Genomic DNA, 25,820 nt, shown 5'->3' with positions numbered 1-25,820 from the left:
AATGACTTCTATATCAGTTCAAATCTGGAGGATTCATAATGCAGTTCAACAGGCTCAGAGAGGACGTCAATCATTGCATAATGTCAACTAAACAAGAATTGAAATATATATTTTCTAACCAATTGTACATACATACAGGAAAATGCATTCTCTACTTAAATTACATTCCCAAAAGCCACTGCATTTCGAAAACCCAGCAGACATCGTTTATAAGACTCAGCCTCCAAAATGTAAAACCAATGCTTATTCAACCAGCCCTCAATTACACAACCAGCCCTCAATTACATTCCCATAATAATCATTAGCTGTTGAGAGATTTCCATTTAATTGCTAAAAAACAGTGAGTGAAATTATGCATGGTTTTAAAACCTCTCTGGGATAGGGTCTAGTTTCCTGAATTTCCGCCTGACTGACGTGCCCTGTTACTCAGGCCCAGAAGCCAGGATATGCATAATTGGTAGCATTGGATAGAAAACACTTTGAKGTTTCTAAAACTGTTAAAATAATGTCTGAGACTAAAACAGAATAGATATGGTAGGCGAAAATCCGAAGAAAAACCAACCGGAATTTTTTATTGTTTTTGAGGTCCCAGGCTCTTATAATGGAAACATATTGTTCCTTTGTAATTCCGTCTCCCAGAATGCAATTCCTATGGCTTCCACTAGATGTCAACAGTCTTTATTCAAGGTTTCAGGTTTTTTGAAAAACAAGCAAGAATTTGTAGTTTTGGTGAAGAGAGCACCGGAACAATATCAGTCTTTGGGCGTGCGAGGGAGAGGGCGCGCACTTACTAATTTTGCTTTCCTATTGAACATACTACTTTCCATATGAAATATTATAGTTTATTRACATTTTAGAGTACCTGAGGATTAAATAGGAAAGTCGTTTGACTTGTTTGGACGAAGTTTAGCGGTAGCTTTTTGGACTCCTTTGTCTGCATGTTGAACGAGTGGATTACTGAAATCGATGGCGCACACTAAACAGACTTTTTGGGATATAAAGAAGGATTTTATCTAACAAAACGACCATTCATGTTGTAGCTGGGACCCTTGATGTGGGGCGCCGCCCTAGACAATCGCATGGTATGCTTTCGCTGTAACGCCTATTGTAAATCTAACAACGCAGTTAGATTAACAAGAATGTAAGCTTTGAAATGATATAAGATACTTGTACGTTCATGATTGTTTAATATTACGATTATTTATTTGAATTGCGCGCCCTCAAATTTCACCGGATGTCGTCGCTAGTGGGACGCATAACGCTAGGTTAATGTGGATGTCAGGAAATCAATMACTTTATTTCCATATCTAGGGGCTTATTTATAGTTTGGAAGGAAAAGTTGAAGGTTGCTGTTCTTTATCAATGAGACTAGAGTAGACAGTGATGAGATGCCACAGTTCTTTGAGTGGATGTGAAATAGTAGTAGTAGCCTGGATTCCACACTCAACATTGCCCTGCCTGTTTCACCATTGTTGAAGTGAAACAAAAGTGAAACAGAGGGATACTCAGTGTGGATTCCACAGGGGCACACTCCAACACTCAGACATKATTTACAAACGCAGTATTTGTATTTATTGAGTCCGCCAGATCAGAGGCAGTAGGGATTGATATATATTGATAGGTGGGTAAATTAGACCACATTGCTGTCCTGCCTGAGCATTTGATATGTAATGAGTACCTTTGGGTGTCAGGGGAAATGTGTCAGGGAAAATTAGTAAAAAGTACATTATTTTCTTTAGGAATGTAGAGAAATACATTTAAAACTTGTCAAAAATATAGTAAAGTACAAATACCTAAACAAATGACTTAAGTAGTACTTTCAAGTATTTTTACTTAAGTACTTTACACCACCGCTCACATGCTTGGTTAGGAGTCATTGGGCTGGAAAATGGCCCACATTTCTACTCTATTTACTGTGGTTTATCGCCCCTCCCACTCAGCCAATGGATCCGGCCTAGCCTGCCCTAATGTGTGCAAATCTACTGTCTCAGTTAGACTGAAGGGCCACCGGCAACCGGCACAACAAGGACACGTTGCCAGCTAATGGGCCTCTCTATTTTTACTCCATTTGGAATTATACATAACGATTACACACACAGAGAACTGCTCCACATACAACATATCAAGCGCAACTGGGAGATCAATTTCCTATCCATTTCCTAACTCTACCTACATGTACATACTAGCTCAACTAGTATGGTGCCCCTCCACATTGACTCTGTACCGACACGCCCCTGTATATATTGTTTTTAATTACTCTTATTCTTATCCGTATTTTTTTGAAACTGCACTTTGTTAGGGGCTCGTAAGTAAGCATTTCACTGTAAGGTCTACACCTGTTGTATTCGGCGCATGTGACTAATAAAATTTGACTCAGCTACACAGACTAGAGAATAACAACAAAAATATACATTTTCAGGGAGAGTACAGGCTGTGATCAGAGAAGAATCCATTTTCCTTTGCATACATCTGACATTTCTTTATTTTGCACTGGTGTCTTCTCTCTCTTCTCTTCCTTTTATCCTACAGCTGTCAGGCAGATAGCTTGCGGGTGCAAACTGTGGACTGTTGACTGTCTCAGTGTGTGTATGTGTGCCTGCTCCACTCAGTATGACCTTGGACACCTCAACGTCTCCCACAGGCAGGCCACACCAATTAAAATTCCACAGGTAATTAAGCCACATATGAATAAGGGAACACTGCAGACAATTTGGAGAAGGATTGTGCTGTAATTATGTGGAGGGAGAGAGAGAGAGAGAGAGAGAGAGAGAGAGAGAGAGAGAGACAAGACAGACAGACAGACAGACAGACAGCAGACCAGACAGCAGACAGACAGACAGACAGACAGACAGACAGACAGACAGACAGACAGACACAGACACAGACAGACAGCAGACAGACAGACAGACAGACAGACAGACACAGCAGAAGACAGACAGACAGACAGACAGACAGAGAGAAGACAAAGAAAGAGAGAGAAGGAGACTGCATGCAGAATTCTGCAAAACATCCTCCGTGTACAACGTAAAAACCCAAATAATGATGCAGAGCAGAATTATGCCGATACCCGCAAATGATCAAAATCCAGAAAAGAGCTGTTAATTCTACAACACAATAAAAGGAAGTGATTCCCAAACCTTCCAACACAACAACCAGCATACCTACAGAGAAATGAACCTGAGAAGAGCCCCCTAAGCAGTGGTGTAAAGTGCTTAAGTAAAATACTTTAAAGTACTACTTAAGTAGTTTTTTGGGGTATCTGTACTCTATTCACTATTTATATTTTTGCCAATTTTACTTACTTCACTACTTCACTATATTCTAAAGAAAATATGTACGTTTTACTCCATACGTTTTCTTGAACACCCAAATGTACTCGTTACGTTTTGAATGGCACAGTAGGATAGGAAAATGGTCAAATTCACGCACAAATTCACACATCAGGAGAACATCCCCTGGTTATCTGGTAGAGTCACAAAACACAAAAAATAACTGAGACTCTGGCAAAGATTAAGCATAGCAGTGGAACAGACAACAACACAGAGTTACACATGGAGTAAACAATAAACAAGTCAATAACACAGTAGGGGGAAAAAATTGTCTATATACATTGTGTGCAAAAGGCATGAGGAGGTAGGCAATAAATAGGCCATAGGAGCGAATAATTACAATTTAGCAGATTAACATTGGAGTGATAAATCATCAGATGATAATGTGCAAGTAGAGATATGTGGTGTGCAAAAGAGCAGAAAGTAAATAAATAAAAACAGTAAGGGGATGAGGTAGGTAATTGGGTTGGACTGTTTACAGATGGACTATGTACAGCTGCAGCGATCGGTTAGCTGCTCAGATAGCAGATGTTTAAAGTTGGTGAGGGAAATAAAAGTCTCCAACTTCAGCGATTTTTGAAATTCGTTCCAGTCACAGGCAGCAGAGAACTGGAAGGCAAGGCGGCCAAATGAGGTGTTGGCTTTTGGGGATGATCAGTGAGATATACCTGCTGGAGCGCGTGGCTACGGTGGCTGTTGTTATCGTGACCAGTGATCTGAGATAAGGCGGAGCTTTACCTAGCATGGACTTATAGATGACCTGGAGCCAGTGGGTCTGGCGACGAATATGTAGCGAGGGCCAGCCGACTAGAGCATACAGGTCGCAGTGGTGGGTGGTATAAGGTGTTTTAGTAACAAAACGGATGGCACTATGATAAACTGCATCTAGTTTGGCTGAGTAGGTATTAGAAGCTATTTGTAGATGACAATCGCCGAAGTCGAGGATCGGTAGGATAGTCAGTTTTACTAGGGTAAGTTTGGCGGCGTGAGTGAAGGAGGCTTTGTTGCGAAATAGAAAGCCGATTCTTGATTTGATTTTGGATTGGAGATGTTTAATATGAGTCTGGAAGGAGAGTTTACAGTCTAGCCAGACACCTAGGTATTTATATATGTCCACATATTCTAGGTCGGAACCGTCCAGGGTGGTGATGCTAGTCGGGCGGGCGGGTGCAGGCAACGAACGGTTGAAAAGCATGCATTTGGTTTTACTAGCGTTTAAGAGCAGTTGGAGGCCACGGAATGTGGCCTCCAACTGTGTTGTATGGCATTGTATGGCATTGTGTTGTATGGCATTGAAGCTCGTTTGGAGGTTAGATAGCACAGTGTCCAAGGAAGGGCCGGAAGTATACAGAATGGTGTCGTCTGCGTAGAGGTGGATCAGGGAATCGCCCGCAGCAAGAGCAACATCATTGARATATACAGAGAAAAGAGTCGGCCCGAGAATTGAACCCTGTGGGACCCCCATAGAGACTGCCAGAGGACCGGAAAACATGTCCTCCGATTTGATGGTCAAATTCACGCACAAATTCACACATCAGGAGAACATCCCTGGTTATCTGGTAGAGTCACAAAACCCAAATGCATTGTTTGTAAATATGTATGTATTGGAGCGTGCCCCTGACTCTCTGTAACTAAATAAAAGTCAGAAAACGGTGCCGACTGGTTTTCTTAAAATTAGGATTTTGAAATGATTTATACTTTTACTTTTGATACTTGAGTAAATTTGAAAAATTACATTTACTTTTGATACTTAGGTATATTTAAAATCAAATACTTTTATATGTTTACGCAAGTAATATTTTACTGGGTGACTTTCACTTTTACTTGAGTCATTTTCTATTATGGTATCATAACTTTTACTCAAGTATGACAATTGGGTACTTTTTCCACCACTGCCCCTAAGCAAGCTGTTCCTGGGGCTCTGTTCACAAACAGACCTCACAGAGCCCCAGGACAGCAACACAAATAGACAAATAAATCATGAGAAAACAAAAGGATAATTACTTGGAAAGAATTACACATTGGAAAGTATTAACAAAAAAACAGAGCAAACTAGAATGCTATTTGGCCCTAAACAGAGCGTACACAGTGGCAGAATATCTGACCACTGTGACTGACCCAAAATMAAGGAAATCTTTAACTATGTACAGACTCAGCGAGCATAGCCTTGCTATTGAGAAAGGCCGCCGAAGGCAGACCTGGCTCACAAGAGAAAACACACTGCCCACAAAATGAGGTGGAACCTGATCTGTGACCATATTTGAGACAGATATTTCCCTCAGATTACACAGACCCACAAAGAATTCTGAAACAAATCTAATTTTGATAAACTCCCATATCTTTTGGGTGAAATACCACAGTGTGCCATCACAGCAGCAAGATGTTTCCTGTTGCCACAAGAAAAGCGCAACCAGTGAAGTACAAACACCATTGTAAATACAACCTATATTTATGTTTATTATTTTCCCTTTGTACATTTGCACATCATTACAACACTGTATATAGACATAGAGACACCTTCTGTGAGTGTAATGTTTACTGTACATTTTTTATTGTTTATTTCACTTTTGTTTATTTTCTATTTCACTTGCTTTGCCAGTGTTAACATATGTTTCCCATGCCAATAAAGACCCTTACATTGAAATTGAATTTAAATTACATTTAGAAAGACAGAGAGAGAGAGAGAGATAGAGCGAGAGAAAGAGAGGGTGGGTATAAGAGAAGTATATGCTGTGGAAATAATAATGACTTCCCTCAGAGAAATCTCCTTTAGAACACAACCTCTGGTTAACTCCTCTAGCTAATGCCTCTAGACAACTGTTGAGGCTAGAACCTTTTTAGAACACAACCATTTGGAACCTCAACCTTTTCTAGATCTACTGTCATCAAAGTAGCCTCTTTCGAGGCATATCAATTCCAGCTCAGTCAAAGTAGTAATAAAACAGCGACCTCTGCCTAACAAACAAGAAAAGCAATTCCAAGGGACTGATGTCTTATAAATCGTTAGTCTCACTTAGTGTAACATTTTATGAATTTTTGCCCCTGTGAGAATTGGGACAAAGCAAGACATACAACTTTTAATTTGTCCGGCTACAAAAGGCATTTTCCAGCTCTATCCATCCCATCATTAACACTGTGCAATAGCTGCTCATTGCCATGATGGCGACAGCGGGCTTGCCGTATATGAGTTTCCATAGGAGCGCCCTGCTCTCTGTGCCTATACTGCAGCAGCATCCACAGGCATGCATAGCACAGCACTGTCGCTATGGTGATCTCCCCCTCAGGAGTTGGATTTGCCATCCAAGCAGACAGACAGTGCGAGAGAGAGAAAGAGAAGAAGAGATAGAGGGAGAGAGAGAGAGTGAGAGCAGTAATTCTGTCTGACAGACATAACCCCTCTCTCTCCTTCTCCCTCCCTGTCTCCCCCTCCCTCCCTCCCTCCCTGTCTCCCCCTCCCTCCTCGCGGTCGCCAAGAGAGCATACAAAAGCAGAAGCTGGTATTCTGTATTCTGGAGGGCTCCGTTGTCTACACACGCGCAGCGCAGGCGCCTCTGTTCTCTCCTTGCACAGCGCAGCACACAAATCAGTGTCTATAGAAGACCATTATTTAGGAGCTTATCTGACATGTACAGACCGAACAAACAGGCTGCGTCATTGAATAGAATCACCGAATTGACAAACTTCCTGAAGACTACAATTATGGAATTTCAGCAATAAGATTATCTGACAAGCATGCTTGATTGGTCAAGTATTAATTGGATAATATGTTTTGATTATGTAGTTTACTATGTTGATATATGGACAATAGAAAGAAGCAGAGATCCGATTATTGAATACATTCACATACATTCCCATGCTGCATTATGGTGAGGCTTAGAGTCAAAGCTCAAGAATTGTACTAGTAAAATCATGATCAGGAGATCAATCCTCTCAGCTTAGGTCCGCAGACGTGTCTAAAAGAACATCTATCAGACAAATGATGCTCGCTCTTATATCAGCCACCCCACAAACACACACAACCACACCACCACAACACACACAACAACACACACAACGCACACACGCACAACGCGCACTGCGCACGACGCACAACAGCACACGCCACAACACACACCGCCACACACACAACACAGACCACCACAACACACACACACACACACACACTTCTGACCTACACATACCCGCGATAGGTGTAAATGTCATCTTTGAATTTTTAGCAGCGGAGGAGGTGGAGAGAAGACAATCTCAAGTCATAGTGTTGTGTGACACAGACACAGGTGGTTAAAGAGGCAGTCTAGTGCTTCAAAGAAAAAAAGCACTGAAATCCATGAATTATAAAAAGACATCTGGATGAGATTTACAGTTGAAAACAGTTAGGGGGTAAAATAATCAACAGAAACAGTCTACAAAACAAACCCTTATACCATTATATTACCATATCAAAAAATATATACACTGAGTATACCAAAAGATTAAGAACACCTTCCTAATATTGAGTTGCACCACCCCCCTTTTTTGGAGTCAAAATCATTCCAAATGGATGCTGGCCCATGTTGACTCCAATGCTTCCCACAGTTGTGTCAAAATAGCTGGARGTCCTTTGGGTGGTGGACCATTCTTCATCCACACAGGAATCTGTTGAGGGTGAAAACCCAGCTGCGTTGCAGTTCTTGACACAAGCCAGTGCGCCTGGCACCTACCATACCCGATTCAAATGTCTTGCTCATTCACCCTCTGAATGGCACACGTACACAATCCATGTCTCAATTGTTTCAAGGCTTAAAAATCCTTCTTTAACCTGTCTCCTCCCCGTTAACTACACTGATTGAAGTGGATTTAACAAGTGACATCAATAAGGGATCATAGCTTTCACCTGGATTCACCTGGTCAGTCTATGTCATGTAAAGAGCAGGAGTTGATAACGTTTTATAAACTCACTGTATACAATGCATTCGGAAAGTATTCACACCCCTTCATTTTTTACACATATTGTTACGTTACAGACTTATTCTAAAATTGATTAAATGGTCCCCCCCCATCAATTAATTAACACACAATAATGACATCAACACTTGTATAAATACTTGTATAAATARAAAAAAACTGAAATATCACATTTAGACCCTTTACTSAGTACTTTGTTGAAGCACCTTTGGCAGCGATTACAGCCTTGAATCTTCTTGGGTATGACGCTACAATCTTGGCACACCTGTATTTGGGGAGTTTCTCCCATTCTTCTCTGCAGATCCTCTCAAGCTCTGTCAGGTTGTATGGGGAGTGTTGCTGCACATCTATTTTCAGGTCTCTCCAGAGAGATCCGTTTCAAGTCTGTGCTCTGGCTGCGTCATTCAGAGACTTGCCCGGCGTTGTCTTGGCTGTGTGCTCAAGGTTGTTGTCCTGTTGGAAGGTGAACCTTCGCCCCCAGTCTGAGCTCCTGAGTGCTCTGGAGCAGGTTTTCATCAAGGATCTCTCTGTATTTTGCTCCGTTCATCTTTCCCTTGATCCTGACGATCCAGTCTACCACTCCATGATGCCACCACCACCACCACCACATTCAATCTTGGTTTCATCAGACCAGAGAATCTTGTTTATCATGGCCCGTGAGTTCTTACAGTGCCTTTTGGCAAACTCCAAGCGGGCTATTGTGCATTTTACTGAGGAGTGGCTTCTGTCTGGCCACTCTACCGTAAAGGCCTGCTTGGTGGAGTGCTGCAGAGATGGTTGTCCTTCTGGAAGGTTCTCCCATCTCCACAGAGGAACTCTGGAGCTCTGTCAGAGTGACCATCTCCCCCAATTGCTAAATTTGGCCAGGCAGCCCACTCTAGGAAGAGTCTTGGTTCCAAACTTCTTCCATTTAAAAATGATGGAGGCCACTGTGTTCTTGGGGGCCTTCAATGCTGCAGACACCTGTCTCGGAGCACTATGGACAATTCATTCGATCTCTGACATACCTGTCCAGCTGTGGGACCTTATAAAACATGTGCGTGCCTTCCAAATCATATCCAAACAATTGGACATCAATAGTTGTAGACATCTCAAGGAGATTTATTTACTTTATTTTAGCTTTATTTAACTTAGGCAAAGTCAGTTAAGAACAAATTCTTATTTTCAATGACAGCCTAGGAACAGTGGGTTTCGGGCGGGCGGGTAGAGGTTAATCCACGTCCTGCAGTGCCTAGCTCCACTCCCCAGGCTGCTCTCATTGTTGACTTTCTGATACGTGTAAAAGTCTTGTTTTCATGCATGTTAAATTAGAGGCCTCCTGCCTTAGTTTGTTTACTCGACTGCTTTAGACACTCTGTCAACCGGATGCTCTTAGCTGTGCCTGAATCTGGGTTAGGAAGTCCACCAAAACCCTGAATCTCCATCCCCAACTACACTGCTCAAAAAATAAAGGGAAACTTAACAACACAATGTAACTCAAGTCAATCAACTTCTGTGAAATCAAACTGTGTCACTTAGGAAGCAACTGATTGACAATAAATTTCACATGCTGTGTGCAAATGGAATAGACAAGGTGGAAATTATAGGGCAATTAGCAAGACACCCCCAAAAAAGGGTGATTCTGCAGGTGGTGGACACAGACACTTCTCAGTTCTATGGCTTCCTGGCTGATGTTTTGGTCACTTTTGAATGCTGGCGGTGCTCTCACTCTAGTGGTGAGCATGAAGACGGAGTCTACAGACCCCACACATGAGTGGCTCAGGTAGTGCAGTTCATCAGGATGGCACATCAATGCGAGCTGTGGCAAAAGGTTTGCTGTGTCTGTCAGCGTAGTGTCGCAGAGCTGGAGGCGCTACCAGGAGACAGGCCAGTACATCAGGAAGACGTGGAGGAGGCCGTAGGAGGGCAACAACTCAGCAGCAGGACGTACCTCCGCCTTTGTGCAAGGAAGGTGCCTGGCCAGAGCCCTGCAAATGACCTCCAGCAGGCCACAAATGTGCAGTGGTCAGCATATGGTCTCACAAGGGGTCTGAGGATCTCATCTCGGTACCTAATGGCATCAGGCTACCTCTGGCGACATGGAGGGTGTGCGGCCCCACAAAGAAATGCCACACACACATGACTGACCCATCACCAACGGTCATGCTGGGGATGTTGCAGGCAGCAGAACGTTCTCACAGGCGTCTCCAGACTCTGTCACGTCTGTACATATGCTCATGTGCTCAGTGGGAACCTGCTTTCATCTGTGAAGAGCACAGGGCCAGTGGCGACTTTGCCAATCTTGGTGTTCTCTGGCAAATGCAAAACGTCCTGCACCGGTGTTGGGCTGTAAGCACACTCTGTGGACGTCGGGCCTCATACCACCTCATGGAGTCTGTTTATGACCGTTTGAGGCAGACACATGACATTTGTGGGCTCTGCGAGTCATTTTGCAGGGCATGGGCTAGTGCTCCTCTTGCAAAGGTGGAGGTAGCGGTCTGCTGCTGGGTGGTGTCCCTCCTAGGCCTCCTCCACGTCTCCTGATGTACTGGCCTGTCTCCTGGTAGCGCCTCCATGCTCTGGACACTACGCTGACAGACACAGCAAAACCTTTTTGCCACAGCTCGCATTGATGTGCCATCCTGGATGAACTGCACTACCTGAGCCACTTGTGTGGGTTGTAGACTCCGTCTCATGCTACCACTAGAGTGAGACACCGCCAGCATTCAAAAGTGACCAAAAATCAGCCAGGAAGCATAGGAACTGAGAAGTGGTCTGTGGTCACCACCTGCAGAATACATCTTTTTTGGGTGTGTCTTGCTAATTGCCTATAATTTCCATTTTGTCTATTCCATTTGCACAAGCATGTGAAATTTATTGTCAATCAGTGTTGCTTCCTAAGTGGACAGTTTGATTTCACAGAAGTGTGATTGACTTGGAGTTACATTGTGTTGTTTTAGTGTTCCCTTTATTTTTTTGAGCAGTGTATAACAGTTTCCGCCAAGATAGAACTGCAAAGGGGGCGTGTGTTGCAATCTACTACAAAGATAGCCTGCAGAGTTTGTCTTACTTATCCAGGTCTGTACACAAACAATTCGAGCTTCTACTTTCTAAAATGCACTTTCCAGAAACAAGTCTCTCACTGTTGCCGCTTGCTAAAGGACCGACCCTTTGCTACACGCTGTGCCCCTGACACCATATGTGAATTGATTTCCCCCCATCTATTTCTGAGCTCGTGCTACTGGGTGACCTAAACTGGGACATGCTTAAACACCCCGGCCATCTACAATCTAAGCTTGATGCCCTCAATCTCAACACAAATTATCAATGAACCTACAAGGTACAACCCAATCCGTTAACACGGGCACCCTCATAGATAATCATCTGACTAAATCGCCTCCAAATACACATCTGCTGTTTTCAATCAAATTCAGTGATCACTGCCTCATTGCCTGCATCAGTAATGGGTCTGCAACAAAATGACCACCCCTCATCACTGTCAAACGCTCCCAAAAAACATTCAGCGAGTAGGCCTTTCTAATCGACCTGGCACGGGAATCCTGGAAGGATATTGACCCATCGCGTCAGTAGAGGAAGCCTGGTTATTCTTTTAAAAGTGCTTTCCCTCACCATTCTAAATAAGCATGTCCCGTTCAAAAAATGTAGAACTAGGAATAAATATAGTCCTTGGTTCACTCCAGACCTGTCTGCCATTGACCAGCACAAAAACATCCTGTGGGCTTCTGCATTAGATCGAATAGCCCCGTGATATGCAACTTTCAGGAAGTTAGGAACAAATATACACAGGCAGTTAGGAAAGCTAAGGCTAGCTTTTTCAAACAGAAGTTTCCATCCTGTAGTACAAACTCAAAAAAGTTTCTGGGCCTGTAAAGTCCATGGAGAATAAGAGCACCTCCTCCCAGCTGCCCACTGCTCTGAGGCTAGGAAACACTGTCACCATGATAAATCCCTATAATTGAAGAATTTCAATAAGCATTCCTCTACGGCTGGCCATGCTTTCCACCGGCTTACCCCAACCCAGGTCAACTGCCCGAATCCCACCGTACTTCTCCGCTATGCAATTCTGGTTTCAGAACTGGTCATGGGTGCACCTCAGCCACACTCAAGGTCCTAAACAATATCATTAACCGCATCGATAAGAGGACATTACTGTGCAGCCATATTTAGTCCTGGCCAGGCTTCGACTCTGTCAATCACCACATTCTTATTGGCAGACTCAAAGCCTTGGTTTCTCAAATGATTGCCTCGCCTGGTTTCCAACTACTTCTCTGATAGAGTTCAGTGTGTCAAATCGGAGGGCCTGTTGTCCGTGACCTCTGGCAGTCTCTATGGGGTGCCACAGGGTTCAATTCTCGGGCGACTCTTCTTCTTTGTATACATCAATGATGTCGCTCTTGCTGCTGGTGATTCTCTGATCCACCTCTATGCAGACGACACCATCTGTATACTTCTGGCCCATCTTTGGACACTGTGTTAACCTCCAGACGACGTTCAATGCCATACAACTCTCTTTTCATGGCCTCCAACTGCTCTTAAATGCAAGGAAAACTAAATGCATGCATTCAATCGTCACTGCCTGCACCTGCCCGCCTGTCCAGCATTACTACTCTGGACGGGCTCTGACTTAGAATATGTGGACAACTACAAATACTAGGTGTCTGGTTAGGCTGTAAACTCTTCTTCCAGACTCAAATTAAGCATCTTCATATCCAAATTAAATCTAGAATCAGCTCCTATATCGCAACAAAACATCCTCACTCATGCTGCCAACATACCCTCGTTAAAAACTGAACATCCTACGGCCGATCTCGACTTCGGCGATGTCATCTGTAAAATAGCCTCCACACTCTACTCAACAAATTGGATGCAGTCTATCACAATGCCATCCGTTTTGTCACCAAAGCCCATACACTACCCACCATTGCGACCTGTATGCTCTCGTTGGTTGGCCCTCGCTTCATACTCCTCGCCAAACCCACTGGCTCCAGGTCATCTACAAGTCTCTGCTAGGTAAGCCCACCTTATCTCAGCTCACTGGTCACCATAGCAGCACCCACTCATTGCACACGCACCAGCAGGTATATCTCACTGTCATCCCAAAGCCAATTCCTCCCTTGTCTTCTTTCCTTCATGTTCTCTGCTGCCAATGACTGGAACGAACTGCAAAAATCACTGAAGCTGGAGACTTCTATTCTCCCTCACTAGCTTAAAGCACCAGCTGTCAAGAGCAGCTCACAGATCACTGCACCTGTACATAGCCCTCTGTAACAGGCCCATCTATCTACCTCATCCCCATACTGTATTTATTTATTTATCTGCTCCTTTGCACCCCAGTATTCTACTTGCACATTCATCTTCTGCACATCTACCATTCCAGGGTTAATTGCTATATTGTAATTATTCGCCATCATGCCCTATTTATTTGCCTTACCTCTCTTATCTACTCATTTGCACTACTCGTATATGTACTTTTTTGTTTTTTATTTTCTACTGTTTATTGACTGTATGTTTTTGTTTATTCCATGTGCTATCGTGTTGTTGTATGGTGTTCGAATTGCTATGCTTTATCTTGGCCAGGTCGCAGTTGCAATGAGACTTGTTCTCAGCTAGCCTACCTGGTAATAAAGGTGAAAAAAAATCAATATGCCATCGCTTTCAGCCAATCCAGTTTTTCAGGGTCAAACCAACCGGTTGTATTAATACAATGAATTATAAACCGGGTAGATGTTGGTGTCCTGGATGGTGATTGCTGAATGCATTCCAGCCTTGTGTATAACAGACTATACCATGGGTATGACACAAAACTACTTGTTCACTGTTCTATTTATGTTGTAACCGGTTAATATATAGCAATAAGGCACCTCAGGGATTTGTGGTTGTATGGACAATATAATGTATCACTGCTCAAGGGTTGTATCCAGGCTGTATAATGTTTGTTTGTTTATACGAAAATTCATTGTATCGTAGTAATTCAGCCCAATGTACGCCGACCCTGAGACTCTGGGTCAATTAAACCCTGCAATTAAAACCTGCTGTATATCTCTCACAAAGCAACACAATTAAACCCTGCTGTATATGCTCTCACAAAGACACAACAAATTAAACCCTGCTGTATATCTCTCACAAAGACAACACAAATTAATAACCTGCTGTATATCTCACAAGACAACACAAATTAACCCTGCTGTATATCTCTTCACAAAGACAACACAAATTATCCCTGCTGTATAGCTCTCACAGAGACAACACAAATTAACCCTGTTGTTAGCTCTCACAAGACAACAAATTAACCCTGCTGTATATCTCTCACACAGACAACACAAATTAAACCCTGCTGTATATCTCTCACAAAGACACAACAATTAAACTCTGCTGTATAGCTCTCACAAACAACACAAATTTAACCCTGATGTATAGCTCTCACAAAGACAACACAAATTAAAGTCTGTGTATATCTCTCAAAAAGACAACACAAATTAAACCCTGCTGTATAGCTCTCACAGAGACAACACAAATTAAACCTGTTGTAATCTCTCACAAAGCAACACAATTTAAACTCTGCTGTATAGCTCTCACAAAGACAACACAAATACTAGGTGTGTGTGGAGTGGTTCTGTCTGCCCTGCAGGGCTCTCCTCTCTCCTTTCTCTACTCACTACTCTTCTCCTCCTCTCTCTCTCCTCTCTCTCTTCCTCTCTCTCCTCTTTCTCCAGCCTGCGGCACTCTGGCCTCTCCTCTCTTCCTTGCTGCCTGCCACCAGCTCTTGGCTCCATTCCCAGCCTTTTAGTGAGTGTTACCTGTCAGGACCTGAATTATACCTGCCTGCAGGCTCAGTCCATATGAGTCATACATCAGCCGGAGGAGAGGAGAGAGAAGGAGAGAGAGAGAGGAGAGAGAGAGAGAGAGAGAGAGAGAGAGAGAGAGAGAGAGAGAGAGAGAGAGAGAGAGAGAGAGAGAGAGAGAGAGAGAGAGGAGAGAGAGGAGAGAGCAGAGAGAGAGAGAGAGCGAGGAGAGAGAGAGAGAGAGAGAAGAGAAGGAGAGAGAGAGAGAGAGATGGAGTGATAGGAGTGATAGGGATGAGAGATTGCACTCAACCTCATCTGTACAAAGCCTAGGCAATTACTGAGTGCCAGCTCTAGACATGGCAGTCACACCAGCAACAAAGCTGCTCACAATAGACCTCATTACCAACCAGTGGATTTACTGAGAAAAGATTTCCCTTTAGTCCAAATCTTTAGACTTTTATTTGTGTATGTTCTCACAATGATGGGCGATGGAATAAACAGTATTAAAATGATTACTCCACAAATCAGAAAGATTGTCAAAGATATTAATATTGTGCAATACATTACTGTATTACCAATGTCAACATGTACACTCTCACTAAAATGGCTTTAATTTACACTTGATTAGATGTGTAATCTCTGGTAAATCATAGGTTAATGTAGGCACAGATTGGTTTAATGATTATTGATATATTTATTTTTTGCAATTTTTGACTCCCAATGAGTTACATACATCAAGGTCAATTGTAATGTTTAATACAATCAAGGTCAATGTAATGTTACATACATCAGGTCATTTAATGTGCACATATCAATGTAATTGTAATGTTGCACATATCAAGTCAATTGTAATGTTACATACATAGGTCAATTGTAATGTTACATACACAGGTCAATTGTAATGTTGCAATATCAATGTCAATTGTAATGTTGCATAAGTCATTGTATGTCACATATCAATGTCAATTGTAATGTGCACTATCAATGTAATTGTAATGATACATAACCAAGGTCAATTGTAATGTTGCACATATCAAGTCAATTGTAATGTTACACATATAATGTCAATTGTAATGTTGCACATATTAACGTCAACTTTAACATTACACATGTTAAATTATCAATGAGTGTGGAACGCCTCATCCACCCTACTACTCTATTTCTGTCTCTCTCTTACTTCTCTCTCTTTTTCTCTCTTTCTCTTCTTCTTTCTCTTCTCTCTCTCTCTCTCTCTTCTCTCTCTCTCTCTCCTTCTCTCTCTCTCTCTCTCTCTCTCTCTCTCTCCTTTCTTCTCTCTCTCTCTCTTTCTTCTCTCTCTCTTCTCTATCCTCTCTCTCTCTCTCTACACATCTCTCGCTCTATCCTCTCTCTCGTCTCTCTCTGTCTGTCTGTCTGTCTGTCTGTCTGTCTGTCTGTCTGTCTGTCTGTCTGTCTGCTGCCTGTCTGTGTCTGTCTGTCTGTCTGTCTGTCTGTCTGTCTGTCTGTGTCTGTCTGTCTGTCTGTCTGTCTGTCTTCTGTCTGTCTGTCTGTCTGTCTGTCCTGTCCTGTCTGTCTGTCTGTCTGTCTGTCTGTCTGTCTCTCTCTGTCTCTCTCTCATGTCCTACTTCAAAGAGCAGACACACAGTAGATCCTGTTTGAGGTTGCTCTAATGGCCGCAGACTCTCAAACAGCTAGCATCGTCTTCACATTGTGTTCGGGTGTGTGTGCGGGGGTAACAGTCATTGTCATTAATACACCCAAACACAGCCATATGCCTCCACACCTCCACCTCCTCCTCTTCCCTAGCTTGAACACTATAGCCGGGGGTTCAACTGGGGCCGCCAGTGAAATCAATCATATTATGTTACTGAGCAGAGGAGAGATGAAGCAAGACAGCAGACTGCAAGACAGCAGAGCTCAGCCAACAAGAGTAGCAGTTTAGTAAAGACAAATATATGTGCGTCTCTTGTGCAAGGGTCGCCTAGAAAGTAGAAGATTTAACCATGTTATTATATCACTATATATATATATCACTGCACAGTTTTAGGCTACTGTAAACATATCATCACTAGAGCACCAACCAGCCAATCAACCAACCAACAAGCCGACCAACCGACCAACCAACAAACCAAACAACCAACTACCCAACCGACCAGCCAATCAACCAACCAACCAATAAACCGACCAATCGACTAGCCAATTAACCAATAAACCAATCAACCAACCAACCGGCCAACCGACCGGCCAATCAACCGACCAGCCAATCAACCAATCAACCAGTCAATCATCCAATCAACGGACGGACCAGCCAATCAACCATCCAATCAACCGACCAATCAACCAACCAATCAATAGAACGACCGACCAGCCAATCAACCAATTTAACCAACCAATCAACCGACCCACCAGCCAATCAACCAATCAACCGACCAACGAACAGACCAACCAATCAACCTACCAACCAACCAATCAAAAAATGAACCGACCAACTGACCAGCCAATCAATCAACAAATCAACCGACTAACCGACCAGCCAATCAACCAATCAATCAACCAATCAATCAATCAACAGACTGACCAATCAACCAACCAAACAAACGACCAGCCAATCAACCAATCAACCGACTAACCAACCGACCAACTGACAGGCCAATCAACCAATCAACCCACTGACCGACCAGCCAACCAATCAATCAACCAACCAACCAGCCAGCCAATTAACCAATCAACCAACCGACCGACCAACCAGCCAATCAATCAATCAACCAATCAATCAACCGACCGACCGACCGGCCAATCAATCAATCAACCAACCGACCAGCGAATCAACCAATCAAACAACCAATGAACCAAACAAGCGACCGGTGAATCAACCAATCAACCATCCAATCCACCAACCAAACGACCGACCAGCCAATCAACCAATCAACCGACTAACCAACCGACCAACTGACAGGCCAATCAACCAATCAACCCACTGACCGACCAGCCAACCAATCAACCAACCAACCAACGAGCCAATCAACCGACCGACCGACCGAACGACCGACCGACCGACCGACCGACCGACCAGCCAACCAACCAACCAACCAACCAACACTTATTATTTCAGGCAGGGCCGCCTCAGGATCTAATGCCCTCCTCTCACAACATGCATGTACACACGCACCGCGCACACACGCACGCGCACACACGCACCGCGCCACACACACACGCGCACCACACACACACGCGCGCGCACACCACACACACACACACACACACACACACACACACACACACACAACACACACACACACACACACACACACACACACAACACACCACACACACACACCACACACACACAACACACACACAACACACACACACACACACACACCACACACACACACAACACACACACACAACACACACACACACACACACACACACACCACACACAGAGCTCTTCCTCTCAGCCTGCCCCTCTAATTGTGGTAATTTATCACCCAGGGTCTTTGGGAGAGGGAGAGGTCTGATGCCATGTGTCTTTGTCTGTGGCACCAAATGCAATTCTAGCCCACTGGTTCATGGAGACGCCTTGATGGGGTGACACTGGAGACACAGCTATCAATCTCTCTAGCCCACGTAAGGGGAGTAAATAGCATCAAGTGGAGAAGCTTTTGTTTAAACATGCCCTGAGTGGAGGAGGACTCTGGGAACGTCTGGTGACTTTACATGTCAGCTGTCAACGAAGTTCGATTTCCTATCGCCACCTTTCTCTTCTTTTGAGTGATTTCTAAAGTGATCCTCTGTGGCTCAGTTGGTAGAGCATGCAACATAAGGATAGTGGGTTTGTTTCCCGGGACCACCTGTATGTAAAATGTAGGCACTCATGACTGTAAATCAACCCATCAGAGTCTAAGGCCTGTCTAAGCCGGGGGAGGTGGGGTTCTACTAAGTTATATGGAATTGTTTCAAGAAGGTCATACCAAGGATCATTTAGCTTTTTGATTTTGAAATATAGGACAGACCCCTTGAAGTATATTACTGCTATTAGCCAATACAAACCCATTGAATAAGAGATTCACTACATGGAACAACAGATAGTCCCAAAAGCATATCAAAAGGAAGTTTGTTCTGAAGTGTCTGTCCTATATTTGAGAGATATAAGAAAGATCAGGAAACATGTACACGTATTTAACCCCATATTTTTGGCATTAAACGGTCTCCACATATACTTCCATTCATTTTTTCAACTGGRACCAGGGACCTTCAGACAAGTCTTGTGAGACCTGTGGGCATCCTAGAGCAAAACAACCCACATGTACATGTTGGTAAGAGTCTCACCTTTGCACAGGGGGGTCAATCGTGTGTAGGCCAGACGGTTTGGACACTACAGACAGAAGTTGGCAGGTCGTCTGTACTGAGTTCAAACTAGTCTCCTGACACTTGTGTAGGTCATAGAMCCCAATTTTCAGGATGTCTCATGGTCTGATAAACACTGCTCTAGCTCTGTCACCTTTCACCGCAGATGCGGAAGTGAGACATAGGTGGATGCGGTGGATTGAGACGCATCCATTGTTCCTTAAACAGATTTTTATTGGGATTGTTTTATTATGCTAATTKGATTTTCGCGGGGGCGCGGACATTGATCTCAGGGGGATGTTAAAGTTGCCATTGATCATTGACTTAACATTTGCAAGAATTTGGGTGACCTTGAAGATATAAACGACTATAAACTGGCGAATTCTGGATAACATCCAAGATTACAGCAAAATGGTTGGGTCCACAGCTCTCGAAGTACAACACTCCGGTCTCTATGTAATCTGTCAATGTGTCTGGGAAATCACCACAGCAATCACAGAAAGAATACAGATGTAGGATCTGAATTTGAGCTACAGCAGGAAAATAATCCTGCAGCAACAGGAAATATGAATCAGTGCGTGGATTATACAGTAATTAATGAACATTGATGTTAGGGTTGATCAATTTTTCAAAAATGGAAAATCAAGTCTGAAATTTCAAGGTGGAAATTACAAACTTCAGAAGCCTTTTTAATGCTCAAATACACCACAAGTTTACACCACAAGTTTACTACATTGCAGGAATGTTCTCCTGCAACAGGTTGATCAAATTAAAAACCTACATCTGTAGATGTTGCACAACCACAATCAACCAGTATCAATCTAACACTCAAGCAGGTCCTCAGATATTCTGACACATTTTGCAATCAACTTTTCACAGCCAGTGATTGCAATTGCAGGTTTGCTTTTTGTGCAGGAGCAAAGGCCTGGAGCTGGYGAGCTTGATTTGTCCATGACAGGTCAGGGAGGGCTGAGCGAGTGAGTGAGTGAGAGAGTGAGGAGGAGGAGGAAAAATGCAGATTATAAGGGGAGTGAAGAAGGATCTTTACCTTCGGTGTCTGGCGTATTTGCCGCTGACGTGTCCGCTTCCATCACAGCCTGGAGTAGGACAGCTGTAAACACAAAGGAGAGACACTGGAGTTAACACGATGCATGGCACGATAGGCACGTACACACACACACACACACGGCCCCTCCCCCTTCACCCGATGCACACACACTCCTCCAGATGACATCCCATTCCCTCACACACAGATAGTGTTCAGTACATGCATGACAAAACACATGATCCAGAGGAATGCACAGGACCATAGCAGCTGTGTATTATTCATGTAATGAGAACACACAGCCAGCAGCCTCGAGGCCAGGCGGTGACTCAGTACTCTGCATATTTCATAGCAGCCCATCAGCCTTCCTTTAGACAGCTGTGAGTGCCAAAGATAAAGAGCCCCTTTTAAGGAACACTGGGTGCTTCTCCCTTTGACCCCACACCTATAGGTACTAGGAGGTAAACTCTGTTGTAGCTTTCCATTGGCCCATTCGCCCGCGGTTCCCTCTCACTGCCATCACATCCGCTAGTTTATAGCCACCTGTGGTGTACGGTATCCATATTAGGAGATCAAATCAAATCGTATTTGTCACAGGCGCCGAATACAACAGGTAGACCTTACGTGAAATGTTTAGTTACAAGCCCTTAACCAACAATGCAGTTCAAGAAATAGTTAAGAAAATATTGACAAAAAAAATAAAAGATTACATAATAAAATAACAATAACAAGGCTATATACAGGGGGTACCGTACCGAAGTCGTATGTTGGGAGTACGGTTAGTCAGCTATATACGGGGTACCCGTATTTTACTGAGTCCAATGTGCGGGTTTACAGGTTAGTCACTATATACAGGAGAGGATACCGTTACCGAAGTTCAATGTGTGGGGGTACAGATTATCAGGCGATATACAGGAGACGTACCGGTACCGAGTCAAGTGTGGGATGTACAGGTAGTCAGGACTATATTACAGGGGGGGGGGTAACCGTACTGATCAATGTGCGGGTACAGGTTAAGTCAGGCGATATACAGGGAGGGTACGCTACACGAGTCAATGCGTGGGGGTACAGGTTGTCAGGCTAATACAGGGGATACCGCCGTACCGAGGTCAATGTGGGGTACAGGCTAGTCAGGCCTAATACGGGAGGGGAAGGGTACCGGTGACCGAGGTTTAATCAATTGCGGGTGGGTGGGGATACAGGTTAGTCAGGCTACTAGTCAGCAGGAACCGGTACTGAGTCATGTGCGGAGGTAACAGGTTAGTCGGCTTATAGCAAGGGGGAACCGCGTGACCTGAGTCAATGTGCGTGGGGGTTTACTGGTATCGGCTATAACAGGGGTACGGGCGTACCGAGAGCAATTGCGGGGGTTACAGGTTTAAGTCAGGCTATATACAGGGAATACCGGTACGAGTCAATGTGCGGGTACAGATTAGTCAGGCTATATTACAGGGGGATACGTACTGAGTCAATGTGTCGGGGGTACAGGTTAGTTCAGGCTATATACAGGGAAAATCCGGTACTGAGTTCAATGGTGGGGGTACGGGTAGTTCAGGCTATATACAGAGGGTACCGTACCGAGTCAATGTGCGGGGTACAGTTAGTCAGGCTAATACAGGGGTACCGGGTACGAGTCATGTGCCGGGGTACAGGTAGTCAGGCTATATACACGAATACCGGGTACCGAGTCAATGTGCGGGGGTACAATTAGTTCAGGCTATATACAGGGAATACCGTACGAGTCAATGTGCGGGGGTACAGGTTAGTCAGGCTATATACAGGGATACCGGTACCGAGTCAATGTGGGGTACAGGTTAGTCAGGCTATATACAGGGAATACCGGTACCGAGTCAATGTGCGGGTACAGGTTAGTCAGGCTATATACAGGGAATACCGGTACCGAGTCAATGTGCGGGGGTACGGTTAGTCAGGCTATATACAGGGAATACCGGTACCGAGTCAATGTGCGGGGGTACAGGTTAGTCAGGCTATATACAGGGATACCGGTACCGAGTCAATGTGCGGGGTACAGGTTAGTCAGGCTATATACAGGGAATACCGGTACCGAGTCAATGTGCGGGGGTACAGTTAGTCAGGCTATATACAGGGAATACCGGTACCGAGTCAATGTGCGGGGTACAGGTTAGTCAGGCTATAACAGGGAATACCGGTACCGAGTCAATGGCGGGGGTACAGTTAGTCAGGCTATATACAGGGAATACCGGTACGAGTCAATGTGCGGGGGACAGGTTAGTCAGGCTATATACAGGACCGAGGGTACCGAGATCAATGTCGGGTACAGTTAGTCAGGCTATATACAGGGATACCGGTACCGAGTCAATGTGCGGGGTACAGGTTAGTCAGGCTATATACAGGGAATACCGGTACCGAGTCAATGTGCGGGGTACAGATTAGTCAGGCTATATACAGGGATACCGGTACCGAGTCAATGTGCGGGGTACAGGTTAGTCAGGCTATATACAGGAATACCGGTACCGAGTCAATGTGCGGGGTACAGATTAGTCAGGCTATATACAGGGAGATACCGGTACCGAGTCAATGTGCGGGGTACAGTTAGTCAGGCTATATACAGGGAATACCGGTACCGAGTCAATGTGCGGGGTACAGGGTAGTCAGGCTATATACAGGAATACCGGTACCGAGTCAATGTGCGGGGTACAGGTTAGTCAGGCTATATACAGGGAATACCGCGTACTGAGTCAATGTGCGGGGGTACAGGTTAGCAGGCTATATACAGGAATACCGGTACTGAGCAATGTGCGGGTACAGGTTAGTCAGGCTATATACAGGGAATACCCGGTACGAGTCAATGTCGGGGGTACAGGTTAGTCAGGCTATATACAGGGAATACCGGTACTGAGTCAATGTGCGGGGGTACAGAGGTTAGTCAGGCTATATACAGGGAATACCGGTACGAGTCAATGTGCGGTACAGTTAGTTCAGGCTATATACAGGGTACCCGTACCGAGTCAATGTGCGGGTACAGTTAGTCAGGCTATATACAGGGGTACCCAGGTAGCGGGAGTCAATGTGCGGGGGTACAGGTTAGTCGAGGTCATTTGTACAATTTAGGAAGCTTTGTCTGACCACTGATTTAGTTTTGCTTGACAACTTCCTAATATGGATGCCGCGGTGGTGGATGCCCGTCATGCACCATCCACAATGAAAAGTGCATGACGGTGCTAATTAGAGCAGAACAGCAGCTCTCGCTCTCTCCAAGGTGAACAGATCCATAGATTGTCGGTGAATGGCAGGAGCACGCATCGATCACTGCTATTGGCATTATTGATGTGTGTAGGCCTGGAAATGGATCCATGGGCTGATGAAACACCTATGTCCTCAGGGAGAGGATGTGTATAGGCCAGTGGGCTGTCTGTCTCTGTGTGTGCATGCGTGGGTGCTTGCCTGACTGTCTGCCTGCGTGTGTGTGTACGTGTGCGTGCACGTTTGCATGTGTGTGCTTGTACGTGTACGTGTGTGTGGATGTTTACGTGTGTATGCTTGTACATGTACGTGTGTGTGGATGTTTACGTGTGTATGCTTGTACGTGTACGTGTGTGTGTATGTTTACGTGTGTGTGCTTGTGTGTGTATGTGTGTGTGTATGTTTACGTGTGTATGCTTGTATGTGTACGTGTGTGCGGACGTGCGCGATCATAAGTGTGTGAGAAGCAAGAGCCAGGGAAGTGGCGTGGAGAGATTATGGATTAGGGGTTCTGAGCTGAGAAATACCATCAAGAGGGAGAAGGGTGTTTAGAGATAGAGACTGTGCAGGCCACTGGCCAGACAGAAAACACACGATTACAGAGTGTACTAGAATGTTTATAACATTGGTGTATTCTACAACTGCAATGAAAAAGGGTAGATATATGGCAAACATTTTTTTGGGGAAAATAATCAATCATTTTTAATCTGTTCAATGAAGGCATGAAAGTAATTATGAGCTAAACACTTGATCCTTGTCCAAATGTTACAGCTGAGGAAATYACTAGAGAGATACGGTAAAGGCACTGTCAATAGTGGCTGTTTACAATACAACACCTCAAGTCACTGTGGATATGATGTCAGTACGGTGTCCATATTAGGACATGTCAGGGATATTCACTTGTATCACTGGCACGAAGTGAAACATGGTCCCTCTCAACATGACCAATCTGCAGGGAGTGATAATAGAATGCAGTTGATCATAATATCCCCACTATAGCCTACTGTTAATACAACAGCAAATCAAATATATATAGAAAACCATTGACCACTCAGAGAGTCTGTAAAGCCCTCAGGAATGAATTACGCACCAACCTGAATAACTCCTGTGCTGCCGTCTCCACTGGAACTAGTGAGAAAGATTAACAAAGCCACATCAGACACAGTTAGATGCACTGTCTAGTACAACATACACAACATTAGCAGTAAAGAATAAACAATTAGAATCAAAATCAAAACTACAGGATCCATCATGCATTTCTGTGTATCTACAGTTACTTTCACTTTGACTTGATGTCCCCCAATATGACACCAGGTGGCTGGCAGATGAGAGGGAGGGGGCAGAGTGAGGGGTTAGGGGAGGCAGTAACTAACAGCCCCAGGCCGTTTAGAGAGYCAGACACACTGTACTGTTACCGTAGCGTACCTCGGACCCCTTTGGAACGCGTTCGATGGCGCTTCTCAACCGCATCCACTTCCATCTCGTAAAGACAAAGGGTTGGGAAGCGGTCATTAGTTTCATCCTCTTTCTCTCATGACATAATGAGGACTGAATACTGCACAACACATAGGCTACCATAAATGAAGATGTCACATACAGTAACAGAAGACCTAACTTCATTTCATAGAGCTTCATTGAGTTTCATAGAGCTTCATGGAGCTTCATGGAGCTTCATTCATTACGTAGGGAGATGTAGGACTGTAGTACATCCACTATGTGGAAGTTAGAGTTAGTTACCTGGAATCAGCTGGGTTGACTGTGGCACCACCTCGGGTTCAAAACCACGCCTCCTTCTCTGAGTGTAATAGTTGTGCTTTCTCAGCAGAAACACTTCAAAACTCCCCATCCAAAGGCATGATCTGCAAAGACAATAAAATAACAAGAATATTACACACTCACGGTAGAACATTCTCACATTAGCGGTAGTAAGCGTAAAGATGGTCAAGCTTAGCGGTTAGCATCTTTCTTTTGTCTTGTTTGATTGCAATCACTTGCTTTTTCTTTGGGTGCTTTTCAGTTGTTTAATTTCTATTGTTATTCTGTACTTGTTWTCCTCTTATGTTTGTTGTGTAGTAAATATTTCCATTTTTACTTTCAATGTTTTTATTTTATTAGTTTTTTTTCCTGTGAAGCACATTGCATTGCATTCCATGTCTGTATAAA

The 25,820-nt window shown here is 44.1% G+C and overlaps 1 protein-coding gene across 2 annotated transcripts in view; it reads right to left on the bottom strand.

Annotated features, from left to right (window-relative positions):
* LOC111972546 (myelin transcription factor 1-like protein) overlaps positions 1 to 25,511 on the bottom strand; it is a 41,244-nt gene extending 15,733 nt beyond the window's left edge. For both annotated transcript variants that reach the window (XM_070446465.1, XM_070446464.1), the window contains exons 1-4: positions 25,395 to 25,511; positions 25,083 to 25,137; positions 24,752 to 24,785; positions 20,436 to 20,498 (exon numbers count right to left, since the gene is read on the bottom strand). In XM_070446465.1, coding sequence (XP_070302566.1) covers positions 20,436 to 20,498; positions 24,752 to 24,785; positions 25,083 to 25,137 — 152 coding nt within the window. In that variant the 5' untranslated portion in view covers positions 25,395 to 25,511. The remainder of the gene's footprint in view (positions 1 to 20,435; positions 20,499 to 24,751; positions 24,786 to 25,082; positions 25,138 to 25,394) is intronic.
* Between the last annotated feature and the right edge of the window lie 309 nt (positions 25,512 to 25,820).

This window comes from Salvelinus sp. IW2-2015, linkage group LG14 (assembly GCF_002910315.2).
Source record: "Salvelinus sp. IW2-2015 linkage group LG14, ASM291031v2, whole genome shotgun sequence".
In the NCBI taxonomy this organism is placed as follows: Eukaryota; Metazoa; Chordata; class Actinopteri; order Salmoniformes; family Salmonidae; genus Salvelinus; species Salvelinus sp. IW2-2015.
Note: the sequence above shows the minus strand (reverse complement) of the source record. Positions and strands in the feature narration are given on the sequence as shown.